At 36.1% G+C, this 25,078-nt stretch overlaps 1 protein-coding gene across 1 annotated transcript in view; it reads left to right on the top strand.

The window, feature by feature from the left end:
• Window positions 1-25,078, top strand: part of DLG2 (discs large MAGUK scaffold protein 2) — a 1,122,948-nt gene that overhangs the window by 289,207 nt on the left and 808,663 nt on the right. Inside the window, exon 5 of the mRNA XM_042781713.1 lies at window positions 4,264-4,433. Within this exon, the coding sequence (XP_042637647.1) occupies window positions 4,264-4,433 (170 nt within the window). The remainder of the gene's footprint in view (window positions 1-4,263; window positions 4,434-25,078) is intronic.

Below are 25,078 nucleotides of genomic sequence, written 5' to 3'. Positions count from 1 at the left end.
GTCTGGTTAGCAGGCAAGTGTCTTAGACACTATGCTACCAGAGCTCCCTAGTGACCCTATAGGACAGAATAGAACTGACCCACAAGGCTGTAAACCTTTACAGAAGCAGATTGTCTCATCAATGGGTTCAAACCACCTACCTTATGGTTAGCATCTAGATGCTTTAACCACTGCAACCCTGTCTTCAACATTAAAAAAAAAAAAAAAAAACTTCACTGCCATCGAGTCGGATCCGACTCATAGCAACCCCTCCTTGGGCTTCTGAGGTGGTATCACTACAAAAGTAGATTGTCCAACCTTCCTTCTGAGGAGTAGCTGGTGGGTTTGAACTGCCACCCTTCTGGTTAGTAGTCAAATGTCTTAGGCACTACACCACCAGAACTCCCTGTCTTCAACAAAGAACAAATAAATTATTAAGTATTACTTAACTTCACAATGATGCTGAAGCATATTCCAGAATATTTCCTTGTTAAGGGCAAAATCTAGATGTGATTCTATAGATACATATTAATGATGAAATATCCTTTTGTATCTGATATGTTCTGCAAGGAAATGTCCCAGAACTTCAAAAGAAAATGAAACTAGGAGAAGAATAAAATAAATCTTTTAATTTTGTGGACAATTTTGGTCCCATGCTGCAGATGAATATTGCATACATATATCTGAAACAGCAAGCATAAAAGGGGTAAAACCTTCAACTTAAATTACATTGGTAAAGTAGGGAGGAAATCTACATATAAATGACTTCATAATACAATAGCTTAGAAATATGATAAAGCCTGTTCTTTTTAGTGGTACAAAATATTATTTGAGTGTAAAGCTAGTGATATATTTATGTTTCACGATGATTACACATGGCAACGATAATCACAAAGTTTATCTACTGGTAGAGAGGGCAGATTAGTTTTAAATGGCATAATGCCTAAGTGATATTGCCTCAGAAACCCAAAGAGGGGTTACTATGAGTCAGGTCTGACTCCACGGCACATAACAACAACAGCAACGTGACCCTTTAGCTAAATGGTATTTCAAGGGTTCTGAGGAGAGGTTGTTGAGTGCCCTAGTTTGGCCGGACAGTCTTTCCTCTCTGTTTTGATAATTTGAATGTAATGCCCCTACTCTTTTTTTTTTTTTTTTAAACATCTAAAACATTCAACTCTGAGTACCTTTTTATCGGCATAGGCTCTAGAAAATGACATAACCAGATTAGAATCATGTCCTTGAACTCACCAACACTGTGACCTTTTGGATAAAATTTCACATCTATAAAATTGGTATCAGTACATCATAAATTATTTGATTTAAATGGAAGTGGGTAAATAAAATGATAAACAAAACAAACTTACTGCCGTCGAATCAATCCTGACTCATAGCGACCCCTCCTTGGGTTTCCGAGACTGTATCTCTGCGGAAGTAGATTGCCCCACCTTCCTTCCAAAGAGTGGCTGGTGAGTTTGAACCACAAACCTTCTGGTAAGCAGTCAAATGCCTTAAGCACTATGCTACCAGACCTTAGCCCTCTAAAAATTTAAATGTCCTTCCTGTTCACTTTTCAATAATGTCTTAACCATAGCATCTTTGCTTTTATTTATTTATTTATTTTTAATTTGCACTTAACAATAGCAAAAGTTTCAGATGTATGGTATGTTACAATTTATGCATATATTGGCACACATTAGCTATCTGGTTTAATCCTCTCACCAACTACAGGCATGCTAACTCTCTTTGCATCTGTGTTGACAGATGAAGTGGCTTGACCATGGTCACACAACTGATACAGAGGAGGGACTCAAATTCATGTCTGTAGAGTGCTACTTGAATGCTCCTCCCACCATACTAGAAAGGACAATTTCATAAACATATTCAGGAAAAACCTAATTTAGGCTGTGATTTCCTCACCTAACCATTGACAATTAAGGATTGTACTGACTGCTAACCAGAAAGCTGAAAGTTCAAACCCACCAGTCAGTCCTAAGAAAAAAGATTGGACAATCTATTTCTGCAGAGATACTGCCTCGGAAATCCAAGGAGGGGTTGCTATGAGTCGAATCGATTCCATGGCAGGGAGTTTAGTTTTTTTAAGAGGCTGAATAGATAGAGCCTCCAGAATTTTTTTTTTAAATGTCAGCCACACCTTCCACTAGGAAGAAGGTTTTAAGATACGTGTAGTATTCTGAGTGTAGGGTGATAGTAAACATTATATTTTTGCATTACCATGAGATGACAAAATTACCCACTCTCAAAGGACCAGCTGCTACAGGGTGGCTGGCACTCATAACGCCTACATTCTGAAAACTGTTTTGAATTGGTAGTTACCTGTGATTTATTTATTTATTTTCTTCTTCCAAAGAGGAAATTTATATGTAAACTTATTAAAGCCATAGCATCTGTCATGATGACATGACATCACTGAATCTTAGTAAGTGAAATGTTCCATTTCAGGATTTTGAGGCTGCTCACATTTTTTATTGAGACAAGAGTTCCAACTATGCATCTCCTCAAAGAGGTGTGAGGGGCAGGAATTAAAAAAAAAAAAAAAGGCAGAAAAATGGGTACAGAATAGTTTGGACAAAACAAAATCAGAAATTCAACCCAATATTTTTCTGTTATATTTTCAATACTTCGCTAAAATGTGTGTATACAACATACAAGAAACCGTTTATCATTAGATACATGTGGTCTTAGGAGCACAAATTTTGAAATAAGAAGACTTAAGACCTGAGCTCTTCCCAAATTGTTAGAGAGCTTTAGTCCAAGGACTTAACTTTTTGGAACCATTCTCATTTCTAAAATATGGAAAATAATTCTCATTCTACAGCATTATAAAAAAAAAGATCAAATGGTTAAGAATATTATAAATAGATAAATGTTTACTGTACTATTAAAATAACAGCCATTTATTAGGTTACTATTATATACCAAGGTCTATGCTAATAGCTTAGATGTTCATTATCTCATTTAATTTTCACAAAAATTATTTATTTAGATACTATTATTATATCCAATTTACAGAGGAAACTATGGAGGCTTAAAAAAGTTAAGAAGATTATACATGGTTACAAATTCAGCAAATGGAGGACCAAGAATTGAACTTAGATTTATTCTTTCATTTAATCCCCAAATATTTACTAAGGGATAGATGTCTTAAACAAACTGAGACACTGAATGGAAGAAGCAAGTGATGGATGGATGTTGAGTAAGCAACCATGTTCACTCTCCCTTAGCAATGTATGGAGAATGTATTGAAAGGTGACTAGAGAGGCTCCAGGAACGCTCAGTAAGAAGTTGAGTCCAAGTGACAGGTGATGTAGATTTTAACCAGGCTGGCAACAGATGATATGAAGAAACCTGGACGAATTGTGGCTATGCTTTGCAAGTGGAGATAAATGAATATGGTGGTGGGAGTGAAGAGTCAAGCAAACAAGGATGACCCCTCCTCATCTTTTAGTCTGAGCAACATGATGATCTGAAATGGGGAACATTAGAATGAATGTGCAGAGTGAGGGAAATAAATCTGTCTAGTCTCAAATCTCATACTTTTAACCATTTTTAATGTTACCTTTAATTATTATCAATATTAAAAAGATATTTGAAGTTCATAAATTGCTTGGAAAGGTTTATAGTAAAGTAAAATTATTTCTTCCCAAGGGAAAATGGCAAAAAAGAAAGTTTGACATAGAACTTACTATAGATTTTTAGTTTTCAAAGTATATTTCTAGGGACAAGTATTGTTTGAAATTCTCTTTGAATTTTGTTAAATATAGCTGCAATACCTACAATATTGTGAGAGAAATCTAATGGGGAGAAATAACTGGAAAATAATTTGCCACAATTTAGTATTAAATGATGGGATCATAAGCATTTTTCTTTATTCTCCATTTTTGTATTTTCAGATTTTCTAGAATATTTTAAGTACTACTTTTATAACTAGTAAATTAAGAATTTGATAAAATTAATCCATAAGGTTTTGTTATTCTTCCATAGTGGTAAGTCCTGAAAATCATTCAAATTACAACTCTCAAAAAAAAAATCAAAACCAGTCCCAAAAAATGATGTAATTGACATAGACCAAGAGTTTGGTTGATGTAGGGACCACTGAGGAAGTTAAGGTCTTCCTGACTTCCGTAATTTGAAGTACTTCTAGATTTAAATGTTGAGAATTTTAAATTTATTTTTATCTTTACTTTCTCACATCCTAAGGTAAAATAGTAATAGAAATCCTCCTAGCTGCTCCTGACACTTGCCTCTTTTCCTTCCTTTCAGGGTCAATGACTGTATCTTGAGGGTGAATGAGGTCGATGTATCAGAGGTTTCCCACAGTAAAGCAGTAGAAGCCCTCAAAGAAGCAGGGTCTATTGTTCGGCTGTATGTGCGTAGAAGACGACCCATTTTGGAGACTGTTGTGGAAATCAAACTGTTCAAAGGGCCTAAAGGTAATGAAAACACAAATGACTCACACTAAGGCATCAGTTACAAGCTATTTGGCTAAAATGTATACCACAACCCACCTACAACGTGTTCTCTTCTTTTATCTTCCAATATTCATTGGTTACTGAGAGACTGGAATCCTGAAATAATGGTTTTTACAAAAGGTAAAAGGAGCCCATACTCTAAATATGAATTTATATAAGGAAAGGACAGATTGGTAACAACTACTTACATTCTTTCGTAAATGTTTACTCTTAATGGATCATCATGACTTTGTTACATACTAATACTTTTTAATTTTTCAGTTATAGGTTATAAACCTTCTCTTTTAGCAAAACAGTAATGGAAATAAGAATAATTAAAATAATCTATCCTGGAGTAATAATTGACATTTTTTATAACACTGTTGGGATTTGTTTTGATTTTATGATACCCTTTTGTGTTATACCCAATAAGGACTATATAATACTTTATACTTGAAATAGTCAATATAAGTTAAAATTTTTTATGTTTTGACATGTTGACAGATCTCTTGAGGTACTTATAGTTATTCTGGGAAATGGCATAAACAATTAAATGAATCATTATACTAATTTTTAAGAATAATCATTTGTGCCATGTTCTTCAGAGTGATGACATTTAATATTGGCTTAATAGTCTTTTAAATATTTTAGGAAAATCTAATAATTGGCTTAACAGTATTTTAAATAATTTAGAAGAGTATAGCTGGATAGTCACTCTATTCTTTGAATGAACCATTTTTCTTTCCCTTAAAATCAATTTAAACTTAATTTTATGTGCAATTAAAAACAATAATTATACTACCTTTGCTGGAGGCCACAGTGGGTGGTATGTAAAATCTCAAGTCCACAGACCCAGGAGTCAGATAGAAATGAGTTTAAAAACCTAGTTAATGCATTTACTAGTAGAATGACCCAGTTTGGATTAGGGGTTCAACTTTTATAAGCTGCAACTCTCTCACTGTTACAGGGGGATCATAATCTACCCTATAGAGTTAAAATAAAAAACAAACAAACCAATTGTCATCGAGTGGACTGTGACTCATTGTGATCTCATGTGTGTCAAAGCAGAATTGTGCTCCACAGGATTTTCTATGGCTGATGTTGGAAGTAGATCACCAGAGCTTTTTCTAAGGCACCTTTGAGTGAATTCAAACATCCAGCCTTTCAGTCAGTAGCTGAGGGTGTTAACCATTTACACCACCCAGGTTATGTGAATATTAGGTGACCTGATGAATATAAAAGCATTTAACTGATGGTTAGCCCATAATGAGCAGTAGAGCCAGGTGGTTAAGAATATAGACTCCAGGGCCAAAGTGTTGGATGGAAATACTGGCTGTTACTCATTAGCTACCTGACCTTGGGCAAATTCCTTAACTTATCTGTGCCTTCATTCTCTCTTCTTCAAAATACAGGTAAAAATAGTACTTGTTCCTAAAATATTATGAGAATTGTATTAGTCAACTCACAGAAATGTTTACAATTGTAACTGGCACATTTTGACTGTCCAAAAAATATTAAGTGTGTTGTTTTGGGATGTTGTTTGTTCACTTCCAACTCATAAACTGTAGAACTGCCCCATAGGGATTTCTTTGCTGTAGTCTTTATGGAAGAAGATCTCCAGGTCTTTCTCCTAGGGAGCTGCTAGATGGGTTTGAACCGCCAACTCCTTGGTTAGCAGCCAAGCATGTAACCATTGTACCACCAAACCCAAATAGAAAAAAAAAAAAAAAAAAAATTGCTGTCAAGGCAATTCTGACTTATAGCAACCTTATAGGATAGACTAGAAATGTCCCATACTGTTTCCAAGCCTGTAATCTATTTTTTTTTCCCCACTTTTATTCTGGTGAAACATATATAAGAAGACATTTGCCAAAATAACAACTTCTCCATTTACAGCTCAGGGACATTGATGACATTTTTCATGTTGTGCCACCGTTATTGCTATACTTTTCCAAAATATTCTACCACCGTTAGCATAAACTCAATGCCCTGCAAAGAAAAGCTTCCCCTTTCCCCCTACCACCCCTGATAACTGACTGATAACCTTTGGTTTATACACACACACATAGATAGACAGACAGACAGATACTTTTTTTTTCCAATCTATCTAGGAACTTAGCCTCCCCTCCCCTCTCATCCCTGGTAACCAACAAAGACAGTTTCCCAAAGTTGTAATCTTTACGGAAGCAAACTACAACGTCTTTCTCCTGCAGAGCAGCTGGTGGGTTGAAGCCACCAACTTGTCAGTTAGCAGGCAAGCCCTTAACCACTGCATTAGTAGAGTTCCTATATGTTAACCATGTACACTCACATCTGTAGAAGGTAGACTGAGCAACTTACTTCCATAAAGATTTACTGCCTCGGAAACCCAAAGGGGGTCACTATGAGTTGGAATCGACTTGATGGCAGTGAGTTTTTTGTTTTGTTTGACACATACGTATTGTTTGTAATATTATCTTATACATACAGTTTCAGCCTTTGTAACACTTATTTAGTTATAGAATGAAAATACTCAGAGCTCCCTCATGGGCTACATTCAAATGCATTAAAATACAATAACTAAATCTGAAAGAAAAAAAGTAAAATATTCCCATATCAGAATGTCTAGTGAAAATGAAAGAAAGACTTCCTATCTTGCACATTTTCTAAAATCTTACCTGTTTGGTTCTTTAAAGCCAAATATAGACATTTCTACAATTTACTTAACAATTTTTTCAGCACAGAGCTAAGGTAAATACTTAGCCTAACATTAGTATCCATTAAGAGGCTCCCTACTATCTAGTCACTCAGTGACTTGCAGCCACGCAGCAGAGCACTTAAAGGCTTTGGTGAATTGGTGGCTATAAGTTTTAGGTATGCATGTTTTGGGGTGGGTGGGTTTTTACCTTTGATACTAGGCCTTCCTCAAGTTGGTTTACTTCTGGTTGAAATTTCTTGTCTTTTGAACTAGGAGTAGGGCAAGAATTATCCTTATATTTAGAAGAGGGGATATGAGAAGAGATGAGTGTTAATCAACAATCATCCTGTGACAATACACAGCTTGTGGGAGATGGAATTACACATTGGCCTGGTCTACTGAGAGAAACTACTGGAACTAACTTTACGATACTGAGACCAGGTTCCTGCCCAGTCCCTGCAGACACTTGGGGGCTGGATTTGTTTAGTGATCCTACTGGGAACATGCTGAGTTGGTCATACTTTTTCATACTGTCACCATCTAGAATGGTGACTGTTGGGGATTTATTTCTCTATAGAAAACTTGTGGAATTACAGGAAAATAAACTATTTTATTCACTGTTTAGATACCTAATGTCTTTCCAAGTGTCTTGAATTTAGGAAGTGTGGAATCAGAATAAATTGAATAATTAAACTGGATTTTTAATTAAATATGATGAGACTTTGCAAACCTCACCTGACACCTTATAGTTCTTTATTATTGAATGATAATATATTGAAGAGAGATTCTACCAACATTTAACTCATACACTTCTGTATAATAGAGGATAAAGCGGAATCAGATGCAATTCCTCTCCTCAAAAAGTTCTAATGGAAGTGATAAACATTATGTCTACTAACTCCAATGCATGGCAGAATGAAATTAGGACTATGATAGAGCTTCAGCTTTATATTCAATAGAGCAAGGAGGATGATATCATTTATCTTAACCACAGCCAAAATGCTCCAGAGAATTCGATTATGAATTAAAAGAGAATTTATTATATGCACACAGGTATGTATGGCCTTCCTTGGGCACTCTCTTTACCAAGTATTAACTATCTAGCCATCTTAGGAGCTCTGGTAGTATAGTGACTAAGGCATTTGACTGATAACCAGAAGGTTGGAGGTTCCAACCCACCAACCACTCAGCAGAAGGAAACTGCTGAGATTAACCACCCCGGAAACCCAAAGGGGGTTGCTATGAGACAGAATAGACTTGATGCCAGTGAGTTGTTTCTTTTTTTTTTTGTATCTAGCTATCTGAGCTAACTAGCTTTGATTATATGTATATGATTACTAGCCGCTCCTTGGAAGGAAGACTGAGCAATCTTCTTCCATAGAGATACTGCCTTGTAAACACAAGGAGGGGTCACTATAAGTCAGAACTGACTCGAAGACAGTGAGTTTGGAGTTTTGTTTTGTTTATTTTTATTTTATTTTATTTTTTTTTTAATTTTGAGCCATCTGATTTCCTTTAGTAATTAGTCCTTCAGTGATTCAACAAACATTTATTGGGTATTTATTGTGTACTTGGCACAGAGTCAGGCAATGTGGACTCAACAAAGAGAGAGAGAGAGAGAGAGAGAGAGAGAGAGAGAGAGAGAGACTCTGCTTCAAAGATAATAGTTTGCTGGGGGGAAATTAATAACATCAATATCAATAATATATATTGGGAAAAGTACTATGAATGAGCATAAAAGTTGTAAAGGGGTTCCATTAAACAGTGATTTAAGGGATACTTCTCTGAGGAAGTACCACTTAAGCTATTATTGTTAGGTGCCATCGAGTCAGCTCTGGCTCCCAGTGACCCTATGTACAATAGAATGAAACACTGCCCAGTCCTGCACCAGCCTCTCAATCCTTGCTATACCTGAGCCCATCTTGGCAGCCACTGTGCCAATCCATCTCATTGAGGGCCTTCCCCTTTTTTGCTGACCCTCCATTTTACTAAGCATGATATCCTTTTCCAGGGAAAGGTCCCTTCTGATAGCATGACCAAAATAGGTAAGATAAAGTCTGGTGTTCTCGCTTCCAAGGAGCATTCTGGTTGTAATTCTTCCAAGACAGATTTGTTCACTCTGGCTGTCCATGCTACTTTCAGTATTCCTCACCAACACCGTAACTCAAAAGCATCGATTCTTCTTCAGTCATATTTTCTCATTGTCCACCTTTCACATGAATATGAGGTAATTGAAAACACCATGGCTAGGGTTAGGTGTACCTTAGTCTTCAAAGATATATCTTTGCTCTTCAGCACTTTAAAGAGGTCTTTTGCAGCAGATTTCCTCAGTGCAATACATCGCCTGATATCTTGACTGGTGCTGCCAGGGGTGTTGATTGTGGAACCAAGTAATATTAATTCTTGGACAACTTATCATGATGCTGCTTATTGGTCTAGTTGTGAGGATTTTTGTTTTCTTTGTGGTGAGATGTAATTCATACTGCAGACTAGTCTTTAATCTTCATCAGTAAGTGCTTCAAGTCATTTTCACTTTCAGCAAGGAAGGTTGTGTCATCTGCATATCGCAGGTTGGTAATGAGTCTCCTATCCTGAAGCTGTGTTCTTCCTCATATAGTCCACCTTCTTGGATTATTTGCTCAGTATACAGATTGAATAAGTATGGTGAAAGGATACAGCCCTGACACACTGCCTTCTTGATTTTAAACCATGCAGTATTCCTTTGTTATGTTCCAATGACTGTCTCTATGTAGAGGTTCCTCATGAGCACAGTTCCCATTCTTCTCAATGTTATCCATAATTTGTATGATCTTACACAGTTGAATTCCTTTGCATAGTCAATAAAACAGAGTAAACATTTTTCTAGTATTCTTTGCTTTTGGCCAAGATCCATCTGATATCACAATGATATCCCTCACTTCATGTCCTCTTCTGAATCTAGCTTACATTTCTGGAAGTTCCCTATCAATATATTGCTGCAACAGTTTTTAAATTATCTTTAGCAAAATTTACTTGTATGTGATACCAGTGATATTGTTCAATAATTTCCACAATCTCTGGGATCACCTTTCTTTGGAATGGGTACATACATGGATCTCTTCCAGTTAGTTGGCCAGGTAGCTGTCTTCCAAATTTCATGGATACAAATACATACATATACATATATACATATATATGTATATGTATATATATATATATTTGCATTTCTAGAGATCTGTAACAGTTCAAACTGAAAATGCAATAACACTTATAGCTCTCTATAGTAACTTTAAGATGAGTGATAAAGTCACTTCACTAATAGCCAATTTTACTGTGTATAGTTCAATCATTAGAGAGGCCACATAATATTCCTGAACATCTTTAGTAGCTATTGGCCTGAGAGCAATTGTCTTAACCACTCTATGCCTCAACTTTCTTGCATATAAATATGGATATAATTTGAGTATCTAATTTATAGGTTTATGCTTAGGATAATTATTTATTCTCAATAAATGTTTATAATAATTTTATTCTTATAATTGGCTAGAAGTTGAATAAAGAAAAAGCAGCAAAGCACATGCACATTCCATTGCTTTTAAAAGTATTGCTCATAGTCCTTATAAAATATGGTCAATATTGTGGTTACCTAGTGCAGCTCTGACAAGAACATGCCACAAATGGGATGGCCTTAACAAACAGGAGTTTATTTTTACAATTTGGAGGCTTTAAGTCCAAGTTCAAAATGCCAGTCTCTAGGGACTGAGTGAAAGCCCCTCAACCTTGGGGTCCAGCTCTGCCTCCTGCTCCACTGGAGCTAGAAGCTTTTCTTCACTCAGACAGCTGCTGGCTGCTGAGGCTGAGAAGCCCCAAGGTTGACAAGTAATAAGACACAGTCCCGATGTTACCAAACCACACAGCAGGCCATTAAGTTAAGTCCATTGTAAGTCCCAAGGTCAGCAGAGCATAGCAGGCTGCTGAGCAACGACATGGCTACATGCAGGGTCCAAGTGTGCTATAGGTTAGAGACCATTTCCCAAAGCTGTTGCTTATATATGGGAAGCAGAACATATACCCAAAGGCAGCTACTCAGCTGCTTGTGGTAGATCCCACCATGGAGTTAATTGCAAGTCTCATCATGGGGAATAACTACCACCAGCTGCCCAGCCACTCAACCAGGCCCAGCCAAGTTGACACACAAGCATAACTACCACAGTCAGCAAGTATTACTATTTGCTGAATTAATGAATTGAAAATTAATTGTTTTAATATTTAATTTCAGATGGAGCCAATATAAATATATGTATGTGTTAACTTAGGTTTGTATGTAACTGTACATGTACATATACATATAAAGACAGTCTCAGGGTTACAGATGTATGACTTAGGGACAACTCCTACTTACCTTTTAATGTTTTGTAAATTTTCCCTTACTTTGGAATGATTGAACCAACCTCTAAACACAAATCCACTGCCATTGAGTCAATTTCAACTCATAGTGACCCTATAGGACAGGGTAGAACTACCCCCACAGGGTTTACAAGGCTGTAAATCTTTACAGATGTGGATTGCCTCATCATTCTCCCACAGAGTGACTAGTGGGTTTGAACCACAACCTTTTGGTTAAAAGTCAGATACTTAACCACTGTGTCACCAGAGCTCCTGAACCAACCCCTACTCATAACAAAATTTTCATCATAATCACATTCACTTGCTACAACTGCAGCTTTTAAATTATTGAGAAGTCATGCAGTCTTTTCCTGCATGAAAGTAATGCTAAATAAAAACTTTATTTACCTGTTCCCACTTACCTACAAATTCTTAAATATATAGTTAGGAACAGATCTTGTTCATAACCCAGGGACTATCTATATGCATAAAATATGTTAGGGTTAGTATATCTCTATGCATATATATAATTCTGTGCACATATATATGCAACTGTTTTTTCTCTCTAGTTATATACAAATTTATTTTTTAACAGATCTGAGTTATGACTGTGCCACATGAAATTATGGTTAATAAAAATGTATGTATGTGTTTAGATGTGTATTATTTTTTCCCTTGGTTTTCCTAGTTTAATACATGTATCATCAGTATACACGTGTGAACTTATTTCCAAACATGTTTAATATTGGCTCACGATGTCAGCTCAGTGCCCATATTAATCCCCATGCCTCCCTACTGGTACAGTCTTCCCTGCTTCTAATCATTCCATCTGTGGTAATAATTATCACCCAAAGTAATAAAAAAACAAATAAAACTCACTGCCTTCAAGTCAGATCCAACTCATAGCAACCCCTCCTTGGGTTTCTAAGGCATTATCACTATGGAAGTAGATTGCCCAATCTTCCTTCTGAGGAGTGGCTGGTGGGTTTGTCAAAGTCCTTTTCTTTCGATTCTTCTTCCCTTTTTATTTTTTATTAAATCAGGTATCATCAGCAATATAACAAGTCCTCTTTTTAAATTGCCACTCCCATTACTATGATCTTTTTGCCTTCATTATCTCTTGTCTGAGGTATTGTAATACACTCCACTGCCATTGCCTCCCTTCCACGTCTACATACTTCTGACAGATTAATCTTCCAGAACTCACAGCTTTATTAATGGTTCTCTTCTGCTCAAATGAAATCAACTACATCTCTGGCAAGAGACAATGGAGAAGCTCAATTTTCATCTGTCAAAACAAGGCCAGGGGTAGACTGTGGAACAGACTATCAATTGCTCATATGCAAGTTTAAGTTTAAGCTGAAGAAAATTAAAACAAGTCCATGAGAGCCAAACTATGACCTTGATTATATTCCACCTGAATTTAGAGACCATCTGACGAATAGATGACCAGACGAGTTATAGGGTGACATCAAGGACACAAGAAAAGCAAAAGGTCATTGAAAAGAAAAGAAAAGATGACCAAAATGAAGTTTCAGAAGAGACTCTGAAACTTGTCTTGTAACAGAGTAGCTAAAGTGAAAACAAGAAATGATGAAGTAAAAAAGCTAAACAAAACATTTCAAAGGGTCGCTTAAGGAGACAAAGTAAAGTACTATAATAAAATAATGCAAAGACCTGATGTCAGGAGATAAAAGGTGAAGAACACACTTGATATTTCTCAAGCTCAAAAAAATGGGGGAAAAAAAAATTAAGCCTTGAGTTGCAGTATTGTAGGATTTTATGGCCAAATATTGAACAGTGCAGGAATCCTGAAAGGAAGAAAGAAGGACTATACAGAGTCACTATACTAAAAGAATTGGTCAACGTTCAGCCATTTCAGGAGATAGCATGTAATAAAAAATCAGAAATTTGGAGATTTGGAAGACAGCAACCTGGCCAGTTGACTGGAAGACATCCATATTTGTGTCCATTCCAAAGAAAGGTAATCCAACAAAATGTAGAAATCATTGAGCAGTATCATTATTATCACACATGTTAGATTTTTTAAAAAATAATTCAAAAAGAGTTGCATCATTTTATTAACAGGGAACCATGAGAAATTCAACCCAGATTAAGAAGAGTATATAGAACTAGAAAAATCACTGCTGATGTCAGATAGATCTTGACTGAAAGCAGAGAATACCAGAAACATGTTTACTTTTGTTTTATTGACTATGCAAAGGCAAGCAACTATGTGGATCATAACAAATTATGAATAATATTGTAAAGAACTGGAATCCCAGAACACTTAATTGTTTTCATGAGGAACCTATACATAGACCAAGAGGCAGTCATTCAAACAGAACAAGGGGATACTGCATGGTTTAAAATCAGGAAAGGTGTGTGTCAGGGTTGTATTCTTTCACCATACTTGGTCAATCTGTATGCTGAGCAAATAATCTAAGAACCTGGATTATATGAAGAAGAATGCAGGATCAAAATTTGATCAAGCATCTGCAATATGCATATGGCCCAACCTTACTTGCTGAAAGTGAAGAAGACTTGAAACACTTACTGAGGAAGAGGAAAGACTTCAGCCTTCAGTATAGATGATAGCTTAATATGAAACAAAAATCCTCACAACTGAACTGGCAAGCAGCATCACAACAAATGGAGAAAAGATTTAAATTGGCAAGGATTTTATTTTACTTGGATCCACAATCAATGCCCATGGAAGCAGCATTCAGGGGAGCAAAAGTGTGCTGCAAAGGCCAAATGTGCTGCAAAAGACTTCTTCTTTAAAGTGTTCAAGAGCAAAGATGTCACTCTGAAGATTGAAGTGTGCCCAACCCATATCATGGTATTTTCAATCACCTCATATGCTTATGAAAGCTAGACAATCAATAAGGAAGATTTAAGAATTGATCAATTTGAATTGTGGTATTGGTGAAGAATATTGAAAATACCATGGACTGCCTATAGAACAAACAAATCTGTCTTGGAAGAGGTACACCAGAATGCTCTTTAGAGGCACAAATGGTCAGTCTCCATCCCATGTATCTTGGTCATGTTGTCAGAAGAGACCTGTCTCTGGTGAAAGACATGATGCTTGGTAAAGTGGAGGGTCAGCAAAAAAGGAAAAGATCCACAACCAGATGGGTTGAAACAGTGATGGCTGCAGGGATGGGCTCAAGCACAGCAATGATCGAGAGGAGGGTGTAGGACTGGCAGTGTTTCCTTCTGCTGTGCACAGGGGTGCTATGAGTTGGAACTGACTCCAAGGCACCTATAAACAACATCTGCTCAAAAGCCTCTAATGGTCCTTCGTTGTCACTGAAGGATTGTAAAAATCTAAATTTCTTTCCATAACCTTTCTTACCCTCTGTGATCTCCTTCTTCAGCCACAAAATTCAATTTTAGCCTTCTATTCTTTCTTGTATCATTTATACATCTTCTGGTTCAGATAAATTGGATTGTGTGCCTTTTCTTAAACATGTATGCCATACTTGTCTGACTCTAGGCCTTTGCTTATCCCATTCCTTTCTTTCAAATTCATTCCCTTTCCACTGATTCCACTATCTGGTAATATTATATCCTTCCCTCAAGAGCCAGTTCAATGTTACCTCCTCCACAAAGCTATCACTAATTATCCGAATCAGAAGCAATCTTTCAGTACTGAAAACTTCCTTCCTCTTCTGTTATCAGGCTGTCCAGGCAACCCACAGCATTTGAAAGAATAGAACTGAACAGCCCAAATAAAGGAGCTAAACAGAGACTAATTCTGCTTACTACACTCAATTTGTGATCTCTTAAGGTCACGTCTATGTTTGAAGCATTTTTAAAACACTTAAAAGTGAAATACTAATGCTAGGTTGAGTCTGTGACTCAAGTCTAATAAATGACAGGAACTGGGGAGGAGGGATCAGATGTGTTTCAGACCAAGTCATGACCATCACTGCAGTGTGGCAAAGGGAAAAAGGAATGACCAAAATGAAAGTTGAATGATTTTACCACTGACAGGGGTCCCTTGTGAAGGAAACCTTTGCACTGGCCCCTTTTTTTGCACTCTGTACAGAAACTGCCTGCACAAGAGATTGGAGTGAAACAATGTTAAAGGCATCTAGTACATTGCTTAACAAATCAATTAACCAAAAATCAATTTCCAAATATTTGAGGATTTTTATTTTACTTTTTTCCTAACAGTCTTCACTACAGCTTTGTTTTCAGTATGGGTCAGAAATTACAGACAGAGAATTTCTCTGTTATCCAAATTACAGTAAATTTACCAGCTTTTTCTGCACACTCATTTCCTTTATCTAATTAGTCCTAGCCCCTACCTCTACATCTGCCCTTGTTCTTTTTCCTCTTGCTGATGGTAACATGACCTAAGTGAATTATCTCAGTATATGTAAGGAACTCATCTGACAATTTTCAAAGATTGGTCATTTGCCAGATTGGTTTTTCTGAATATTTAGTGTGTTGGCCTAGAGCTGCCTGTAACTGACCACATAGTAAGTACTCAGTGAACACTAAAAGAACTAAGATTTTTATTGAAAATTAAAAACACTATCTTTACGCTAAGTACAAAGATTGCCAAGTAGCCCTGGTGATATAATCATTACATGCTCTGCTGCTAACCAAAAATTTGGCAGTTTGAACCCACCAGCTGAATGAACTATAGGAGAAAAGAACTAGCAATCTGCTCCAAAAAAAAGATTACAACCGTGGAAACCCTATGGGACAGTTCTACTCTGTCCTTAAGGGTCACTATGAGTTGGAATCAATTTGACAGTGCACAGCAAGAATAGAGACAGCCTGTCCTGTAGTTCCCTGTCTGCTCTGTCCATAGACAGCTTTGCTAATAGTGATAGTATTCTTAAGCAAGTTAGACTTTCTATCACCTGATCATAAGAACTTGTGGATGTTTAGGTCAGCAAAGTTTTTAGTTGTCCAGAATTCAGTGTTCAAGACCAAGCAAATTACCAGACCACTGGGTAGAAACTGAATTCAAAGGTTATACAACCTCTTTGATTACTGTCAAACCAATGATTTACTGCATCAAGGACCACCATGCATTCCTGACTTTCTCGTCATGGGGTAAATTATAGCGTGTATTGATATTTTAAATGCATGTGTAAATGTTTCTCTGAATGCAGGGCACAATTGTTCTTTATTCAGGCCCATGTCCTGTGCTCTGAGGTCACAGTTGTAGGTGGACTTTTTTGTGGTAAAGAGCCATCCCGAATAATAATTTGACTCTTAGTAAACACAAATGGCAAATTCAGCTATCTGGCATGAGGTCTCAAAACACTACCTTTTTCTTTTAGTGCTGACACTTTCTCAGTCTTTTTGAATTACCAGAATTGTTCCCTTGGGTTCACAGGGGAATTTGCTTGAGTGCAAAAGTAGTACAACCTTTTATTGAATATAATATACAGAGTCACAAAGAAAATGCCTATTTATGTTAAGCCAAGGAAACAATCTTCTTGGAACTAAATGGTGGCTAAATCACCACTTTCAGTCCCCAAATAACAAATCATTTTTTTTTTTAATTGGACAAAGGACAACACATCTGATAAATTATTCTTATTCTCAGGCACTTTTTGTAGACTTTCTTTGTGTATGCACATGGTTAGTTTCTGATTATTTTTGGATATAAGATATGTGCATGTGGATTGAGATGAGAGGCTTTTTCTCTAAGCTAATATTTGGTCAGTCTTCATAATGATGTCTGTCAACAGGTTCTCTCCTGAGACCTTGTAGAAAATCATTTATTCATGAAAAATAAACTATAAATATTGCCACTGTGATCCCCACTGTTCCGTACATTACAACATTGTGGGAGAACCAAACAATTGATTCATTTGTTGAATCATTGTGGAAATGAATGAATGAGGTCATCCTTCTCATTCGCCTTAGTTTCCTTGCTTTCTAAAGCTTGTTGTTGTTGTTGTTGTTATGTGCCGTCGAGTCAAACCCGACTCATAGCGACCCCTCCTTGGGTTTCCGAGGCAGTATCACTGCGGAAGTAGGATTGCCCAACCTTCCTTCCGAGGAGTGGCTGGTGGGTTTGAACCACCAGCCATCTGGTTAGCAGGCAAGTGTCTTAGCCACTATGCTACCAGAGCTCCCTTCTAAAGCTAGTCTATAATTTTAATGCAATTTAGCATCAATAGTTCCTTGAATAAATCTTTAATGTCAAAATTACTTTTTACCATGAAAATGTTAGATTAAAAAAAAAAAATACACTGAACTATATGTAGTTTTGGTATTTAAATTCCAAAGTTTTATCCTTCACACAGCCAACCCTGATACTTTGAAGTGAATATTTCCCAATGTGAATATTTGTCCACATATCATTTTTTAAAAGTTTAAAAGGAAATGTGTTTCCAAGGTAAACACTTATACTATAATTCTTTCTAATTTATGGTCAGCAACAAAGCAATTTGAATCCAGTACCCATCCTTAAATTCTGTTATACCTAACTGTTAAATAGGCATATTAAATAAGTGTCATTGTTATTGTGAGAATCAAATGAAATATCTGGTACATCTTTGTTGTTGTTGTTGTTATTTGCCGTCGAGTCGGCCCCGACTCATAGCGACCCCTCCTTGGTTTCCAAGGCAGTATCACTACGGAAGTAGGATTGCCCAACCTTCCTTCCGAGGAGTGGCTGGTGGATTTGAACCTCCAGAGTTCTGGTTAGCAGTCAAGTGCCTTAGCCACTATGCTACCAGAGCATCTTAGTGACCAGTAAATTGTAAGAATATATGTAGAAAATAATAATCATCAATTTACTAAATAAATATTCCAAAAACATTCAAGTTGAGCAGTTTTGATACTAAATCAAAGGAATGACAATAAATAAAGAAGCTTTGGCTTTTCTCCCAAGTGTCTGCTTAGGACAATGGCACTCGCCTAGACTGAAATAATGCAGTCCTTCTCTCATTACTGATGTTGGCTGCATGCTAAATTCATCATGGTCCCCTTACTTGATCCATTTTTTGTTCCCCAACTCATCAAGCAGTGTGCATTAAATTGTTTTATTTCTATGGTACACTGAGATCCAATAAAACTTACAGTATATTTTATTCATGGACTGTGACACTTAATGTGGTTAAGCTGTCAATCAAAAGTCTTGTACTCCATGGACTTTGTCTCTCAATATAATTCTCTTGCAGCTAGATAGCTTGAACAACTTATGTTATACAGAAAATGTAATAGGAAATATAAAATAAAGTCTCTATTTCTAATACTTACAAAGAAAGCCAGCTTACACATTTTAACATGGAAAATGCAATGGGTTAGCCAGTGATGAGATCCCACCAAGAGTTCATTGATATTTGGAAATTCAAATAATAAAAGCATAACAACAACAAAAGCATTACTATCAAGATGATTCTGAATCATGGTGACTCCATATGTTATGGAGTAATCCTGAACTCTATAATCTTTATGGAAGCAGATCACCAAGCCTTTATTCCACACCACCATCAGATGGGTTCACACTGCCAACTTTTTGCTTGTTAACCAAGCACAAATTATTTGCTCTACCCAGGAACCTATTTGAACAATAAAGGATTATTTTAGGAAAGACAGAGAATTATCATTCAAGGATGAAAAAATAGCCATTAGGAAGAAGGACAAGTAAAAATGACACAGGAAATAAAGTGAGCAGGTTTTTGCAGACAAGTCAGTTCTTATTGTTGTTATTATGTACCATGGAGTTGGACCCAACTCATAGTGACCCCTTCTTGGATAGTGAGGCATTATCACTATGGTAAATAATGAAGGTTTATGTAATTTGTTCCTTATAGGCTATTGGTGTTATGAATACAGAGTTCCATAGTTGCTTCCCAAGAACATAAAAGTACTTGTTGAGTATTCAAGAGTAGATGAATATAAGGAAAAATCGAACCTCTGTAGTTCCATTCATTTGAATTAACTGAATATGGTATAATTTTTTTAAAAACTGTCATAACAATTTTGAAGCACAAGCATTATTAGGTTTCATATGTTCTAATCTTTCAAAATATACATTAATTTATTTAATAAAACATTGCTTCAGTACCTTCTGAATACTGGACTATAAGTCAAAGTTTGAAATATGGTATACCCTCAGGAGAGGGTGTTGACAGTATAGTGTGTGAAATGTATACATGCATAGATAACCAGAATACCATATGATAAATATATATACAGGGCTTTTATAAGGAAGCCTTGGTCATAACTTTGGCTGCTGATTTCATACCTCTGGGGAGAAATAGCTGGTGGCAGTTATTCATTTGAAAAACTGTTCCAATCATTGGATTTTTTTCCCAATAATTGAAATTAAAGGTGAAATTCCTCTAATAATTGTCCAGTAATCCTACTTCTGTCACTTTCACCCATGATAGACAAGTGTTCTTGCCAGGTGAGCCCTTCAGGTATCTGTAGGCCAATGTCAAGTCTCCTCTTAGGCCTCTCACCTTAAGATTAAGAAATACTAGTTCACTAACCCTTCCTCATACATCATGATTTTCAGACTCTTTATTTTACTGTTTTCATCTTATGAATTTTCTCAGGTTGTCAAGATCTCACCCAAATAACAATACCCAGAATTGAATATAAAAAACCCGTTTTGTTCTTGTAACCATAGAGAGTGGTGGTATAGTTCTCTGCACGAGCTCCATATTCTACTTATGTTAATATAATGCAAAGTTGTGTTAGCTTTGTTTCTATGCATCTTTTTCATTGGTTCATATTAATATTACAAATTGCTAAATATTTCATACGACCTACTGGTTAGTCAGGTCTGTTACATGCTATTTTTTAATAATTTATTTTTAATATAAATGTATGAATTTTTTTTATTACTCTTAAATAGAATATTGTTGAAGTGAACTGTGAATCATGAACTGTTGGGGTCATTTTAATAGTAATTCAACCGTTCCTCATATTAGACATCTCCTCTCATTTGGCAATTGATCTGAATGTAGAAAAGATGCTATTCTCAGAAACAGGATAGAATTTGTCAGGGGCCCACACTGCCCAGAGCACATAGATATAGAATTGAGTCCTACAGGCATGTGGAGAAACAAAGTATAAAGATAATAGAAAGACCAAGATAAAAGTAATCCCTATAGACAAATTTTTCCACAAAGCAGATTGCACATGTTACTAAAAAACTGATTCTCAAGTTATAAGGGCAAATGAATCTTCTTTGCTTACAGAAATTCTCTTCCAATAACTCACAACATGAACAAAACAAAGAATTAGAAGGAAAAAAATAATGTCATAAGCCATAATAGAAGGAATAAGGCACAACTTAATGTCACACACTTAATAAACTGGTAACTAAGGAAAGAAACAGTAGCAGAGAGGCCTAGAAAGGCTCAGCCCCATTTCCATTCCTCTTCTGAAACTGTACCAGTGATTGACTAAATCCTGGGACTTCTCACTGATATCATTAAATCTGGAGAAAAGTGCACTGACTTGATAACCTTATCTTTTTTCACCTTATCACAAAAAGGTAGTTCAAACTTTTGATTCTAAAGAAACTACAGGAGAAAGAGCAGTAATGCTAATATTCTCCAGTGGAAGTCACCTTCTGTAGCCACATTTGGATTTAGAAAAATTACCTGTAATTGATGTACCTTGGTAGAAAACATTTAACAAATTCCCAAAATGTCCTTATAACCTAAAAACAGACTGTAGAATTTGGGTATTTACAGTAAAGAGGGTACATTGGCCCACATCATCTACTGAACTTTTTCCCAATGCCTTCCCCCAGATATTATGTCTCAGGATTGATGCCTACCGAAAATGAAAAAAACGATTAGAACACAAAATATCCAGACCTCCCACTGTAACTGAGAAGGAAAAACAAAATTTTCATAAGTATGTTTTTGTTTTTTTAAATAAAAGAGTAAAGTAGTCACCTCAATTATATCAGAATAGATATTGGGCTACCCAAACATGAGCAGATGAATAGAATATAGTAACTCTGTAAATATATCATACCCAAAAAGAAAAAAAAAAAAAGCAACATCATCATCATCCAATTTATTCAGCCCTTACTATGTCTTAGGTATTGCTGTGTTTTATTTGTATATCTCTTTTTAATGTTTATAAGAATCTCTATAAAGTACTTTTATTATATGTGCAGATATGGAGGCCCAGAGAGATTTAGTTAGTTGCCTGAAGTCATATATGGTATCAAAAGTAGGATAAAAATCATTAGTCTGGCTTCAGAGTTCATGTTATTAATTCTATCCAGTCTTGGTACACCCTGGAAAAATACAGGATTGAATGAATGAGAGAGAAAGAGAGCCCAACATAGAAGAAAACATAATTCGAGGAACAGAACAAAATGACTCATGATTCACACTATAAGATAACTGAAGAAGATAAATGAAATTAAAAGTGCTAACATACAAGATAATAAAAATACAGAATAAACTACAAAGAAAAATTGCAGACTCAAAGAAACAAAAGCATAAATAACATCATTATTAGAAAATAAGAAAAGTAATATATGTCACTGAAATTTGTGATAAAGAACAAAACTTGAGATAATCATAGTGGTAACAGACTTAAAGAGCAAATGAAGGAAGAAAGGAAGATTTAAGAGACAAACTGAACAAGAGCTACAGAACTTTAAGAAAATGAGCTGGTGGCCCAACGTATCTAGACTCAGCCTAAGGCATTTGACTGCTAACCAGAAGATTGACGGTTCAAACCCCCCAGCCACTACTTAGAAGGAAGGTTGGGCAATCTACTTCCATAGTAATACTACCTCAGAAACACAGGGAGGGGTCACTATGATTTGGATCCAACTCGACAGCAGTGAGTTGAGTTTTTTCTTAAAGTGTGTCCTTTATCAGAATTCTTATGTACATTGTCCTGAACAAAAGTTGTAATGAATTGAAAAGGAGAAAAAATACCTTTACTTGTGGTGATAGACCAAAGAAAGTCATCCAAAAATTATTTTAAAAAATGTTAATTCAGTAAGATGTCTAGATATAAAATTAATATACAGAAATTAATATCATATATATGAGTATAAAAAGTACCAGTGATCTGTTTCCATAAATATTATAGCCAAAAAATCCTAGGGGGAAATTTTATGCTGTTACATGGGATCAAAATGAGCCAGACTTAACTTGATGGCACCCAAGTACAACAACAATGCACATATATAAATATAAACACTAACCAATTAAGGCATAGTAGAAGAAAATATAATTACACTAGCAACAAAAATGATAACCACTTCAGAATATACAAACATCTAGATAAATAGGTAAGATCTATATAAATATAACTTTAAAATGCTACTAAGGAACACACAGAGAGCTCTGGTGATATAGTGCCTAAGGCATTTGACTGCTAACCAGTCACTCCTTAGAAGGAAGGTTGAGCAATCTACTTCTGTAGTGATACCGCCTCAGAAACCCTAGGAGGGGTTGCTGTGATTTGGATCCAACTCAACATCAGTGTTTTTCTTTTTTAGAAGGAACATACAAGAAGAGAAGCAAAAGGAAGAACATAAGATGTCATGGAAAAGAAAAATATGGCACCAAAAATGTTAATTTCCATGTTTTCAGTAAGATTTTAAAACAAAAATACCAATAAAAATATTTTAAAAGATGACAAGCTGAATCTAAAGTTAATGTGTGTGATAGTTAAGGTTGCTTTCAATTTGGCTGGGCCTAGTTGAGTGGCTGGGCATCTGGATGTAGTTATTCCCCATGGTGAGATTGGTAATGAACTCCATGGTGGAATCTACTGGAGCAGCTGAGTAGCTGTTTTAGGGATGTAGACTGCTTCCAGTATATAAGAAGCATCTTTGAGGAAGCTCTGTGGCTTATGGCACACTTGAACCCGGCACGTAGCTGAGTCATTGTTCAGCAGCCTGCCATATTGCCCTGCTGATCTTGTGACTTTTAATGGACTTGAATTAATGGTCTGTTGTGTGGTTCAGTACTATCAGGACTGTGCCATTTTTATTTGTTGACCCTGAGCTTGTCAGCCTCAGCAGCCAGCAGCTGCTTGAGTGAAGAAAAGCCTCCAGCTTCAGTGGGCCAGGAGCAAGAGGAAGAGCTGAAGCCCAAGGTCAAGGGGCTTTCACCCAGTCCCTAGAGCCTGGCATTTTGAACTAGTACTTCTAGCCTCCAAAACTGTAAGAGAATAAACTCCTGTTTGTTAAGCCCATTTGTGGTGTATTCCTCTCAGAGAGGCACTAGGTAAAGCAACGTAGAAAAAATTACTAATCAAGTGTACCCAGAAATTTTCAGAACAAAAAATAGTAATGAGAGAAGTCCAAGTATTAAAGCATAGTATAAAGCCAGAGTGATTAAAAAGTGAACAGTAATTACAGTAAATAACTAGAAAATTTAGAGATAGATCAGACAAATAAAGGAATTTACTATATGATAAAGTGAGCACTTTTAATAAGTGAGAAGAGCTGAACTGTCAGTAAGTTGCCTTGGGAAAATGGGACAGATATCTTAATAATAACAATAAAGTTGGATCTCTGCTTCATATTCTACACCCAAATGTGTTTTTGACTGGTCACAATTTTATACTTAAAATTTTTTAAAATTGCTAAATTGGACTATATAAAAATTAAAAACTTCTGTACATCAAATATACCATTAAGAACATGAAAAAAACAAGCAGCCACAGAGTGAAAAACATATTCTCAATCAGTCTATTAGCCTTGCCCCTAATAATTATAAGTTAAAATATACAAGGTATCATTTTTCAATATTAAATAGATCACATTCAAAAGCTGTTACAATGTGCTGTGTTGGCAGAGAAGGGGAAAAACCCTCTCATATATTATTTGTTGGTATTTGCCGTCAAGTCGCCCCTGCCTCATAGTGACCCCTCCTTTGGTTTCTGAGGCAGTATCACTACGGAAGTAGGATTGCCCAATCTTCCTTTCGAGGAGTGGCTGGTGGGTTTGAACCGCCAGCCTTCTGGTTAGCAGTCAAGTGCCTTAGGCACTATGCTACCAGAGCTCCATATATTATTAGTGGTGTGTAAATTGCCTCATCATCTGTGAGAACAAAATTAAAATATCTTTATTTTGGCATAGTGATATCACTTCTAGGGATTTATCTGATACCCATACCTGCATATGCGTGAAACAAAGATAATTGCAATGGTGTCTCTAATAGCAAAGAAAAAAATAAATAACCTAATTGACAAAAGAAAAATGACCACAAACATTATGATATATTCATGTAACATCATTCAGTCATTAAAAAAAAAAAAAAATGAGGACTTCTGTATATACTGAACAATCCCAGATCTGTTGTTAAAATTAGATATGTAGTACAGAAAATATGTATAATGTATTATCTCTATAAAAGAGAAATGAATATAAACAATATACTTATATATACCCAGAATATATCTAGAAAAATAACTGCTAACAGTGGTTGCTTCAGAAAAGCAGAGAGAGCGAATAGTTGGACCTTTGGGCTCAGGACCATGGTTGCAGGGGACACCAAGCTTAATTGGCATAACATACTACACAAACACACTGTTCCACATCCTACTCTGAGGAGTAGCGACTGGGATCTTAAAAGCTTGCAAGTGGCCTTCTAGATGC

The sequence above is a fragment of the Orycteropus afer genome, unplaced genomic scaffold (assembly GCF_000298275.1).
Source record: "Orycteropus afer afer isolate SDZICR_OR568_19922 unplaced genomic scaffold, OryAfe1.0 scaffold00154, whole genome shotgun sequence".
Classification (NCBI taxonomy): Eukaryota; Metazoa; Chordata; class Mammalia; order Tubulidentata; family Orycteropodidae; genus Orycteropus; species Orycteropus afer.
Note: the sequence above shows the minus strand (reverse complement) of the source record. Positions and strands in the feature narration are given on the sequence as shown.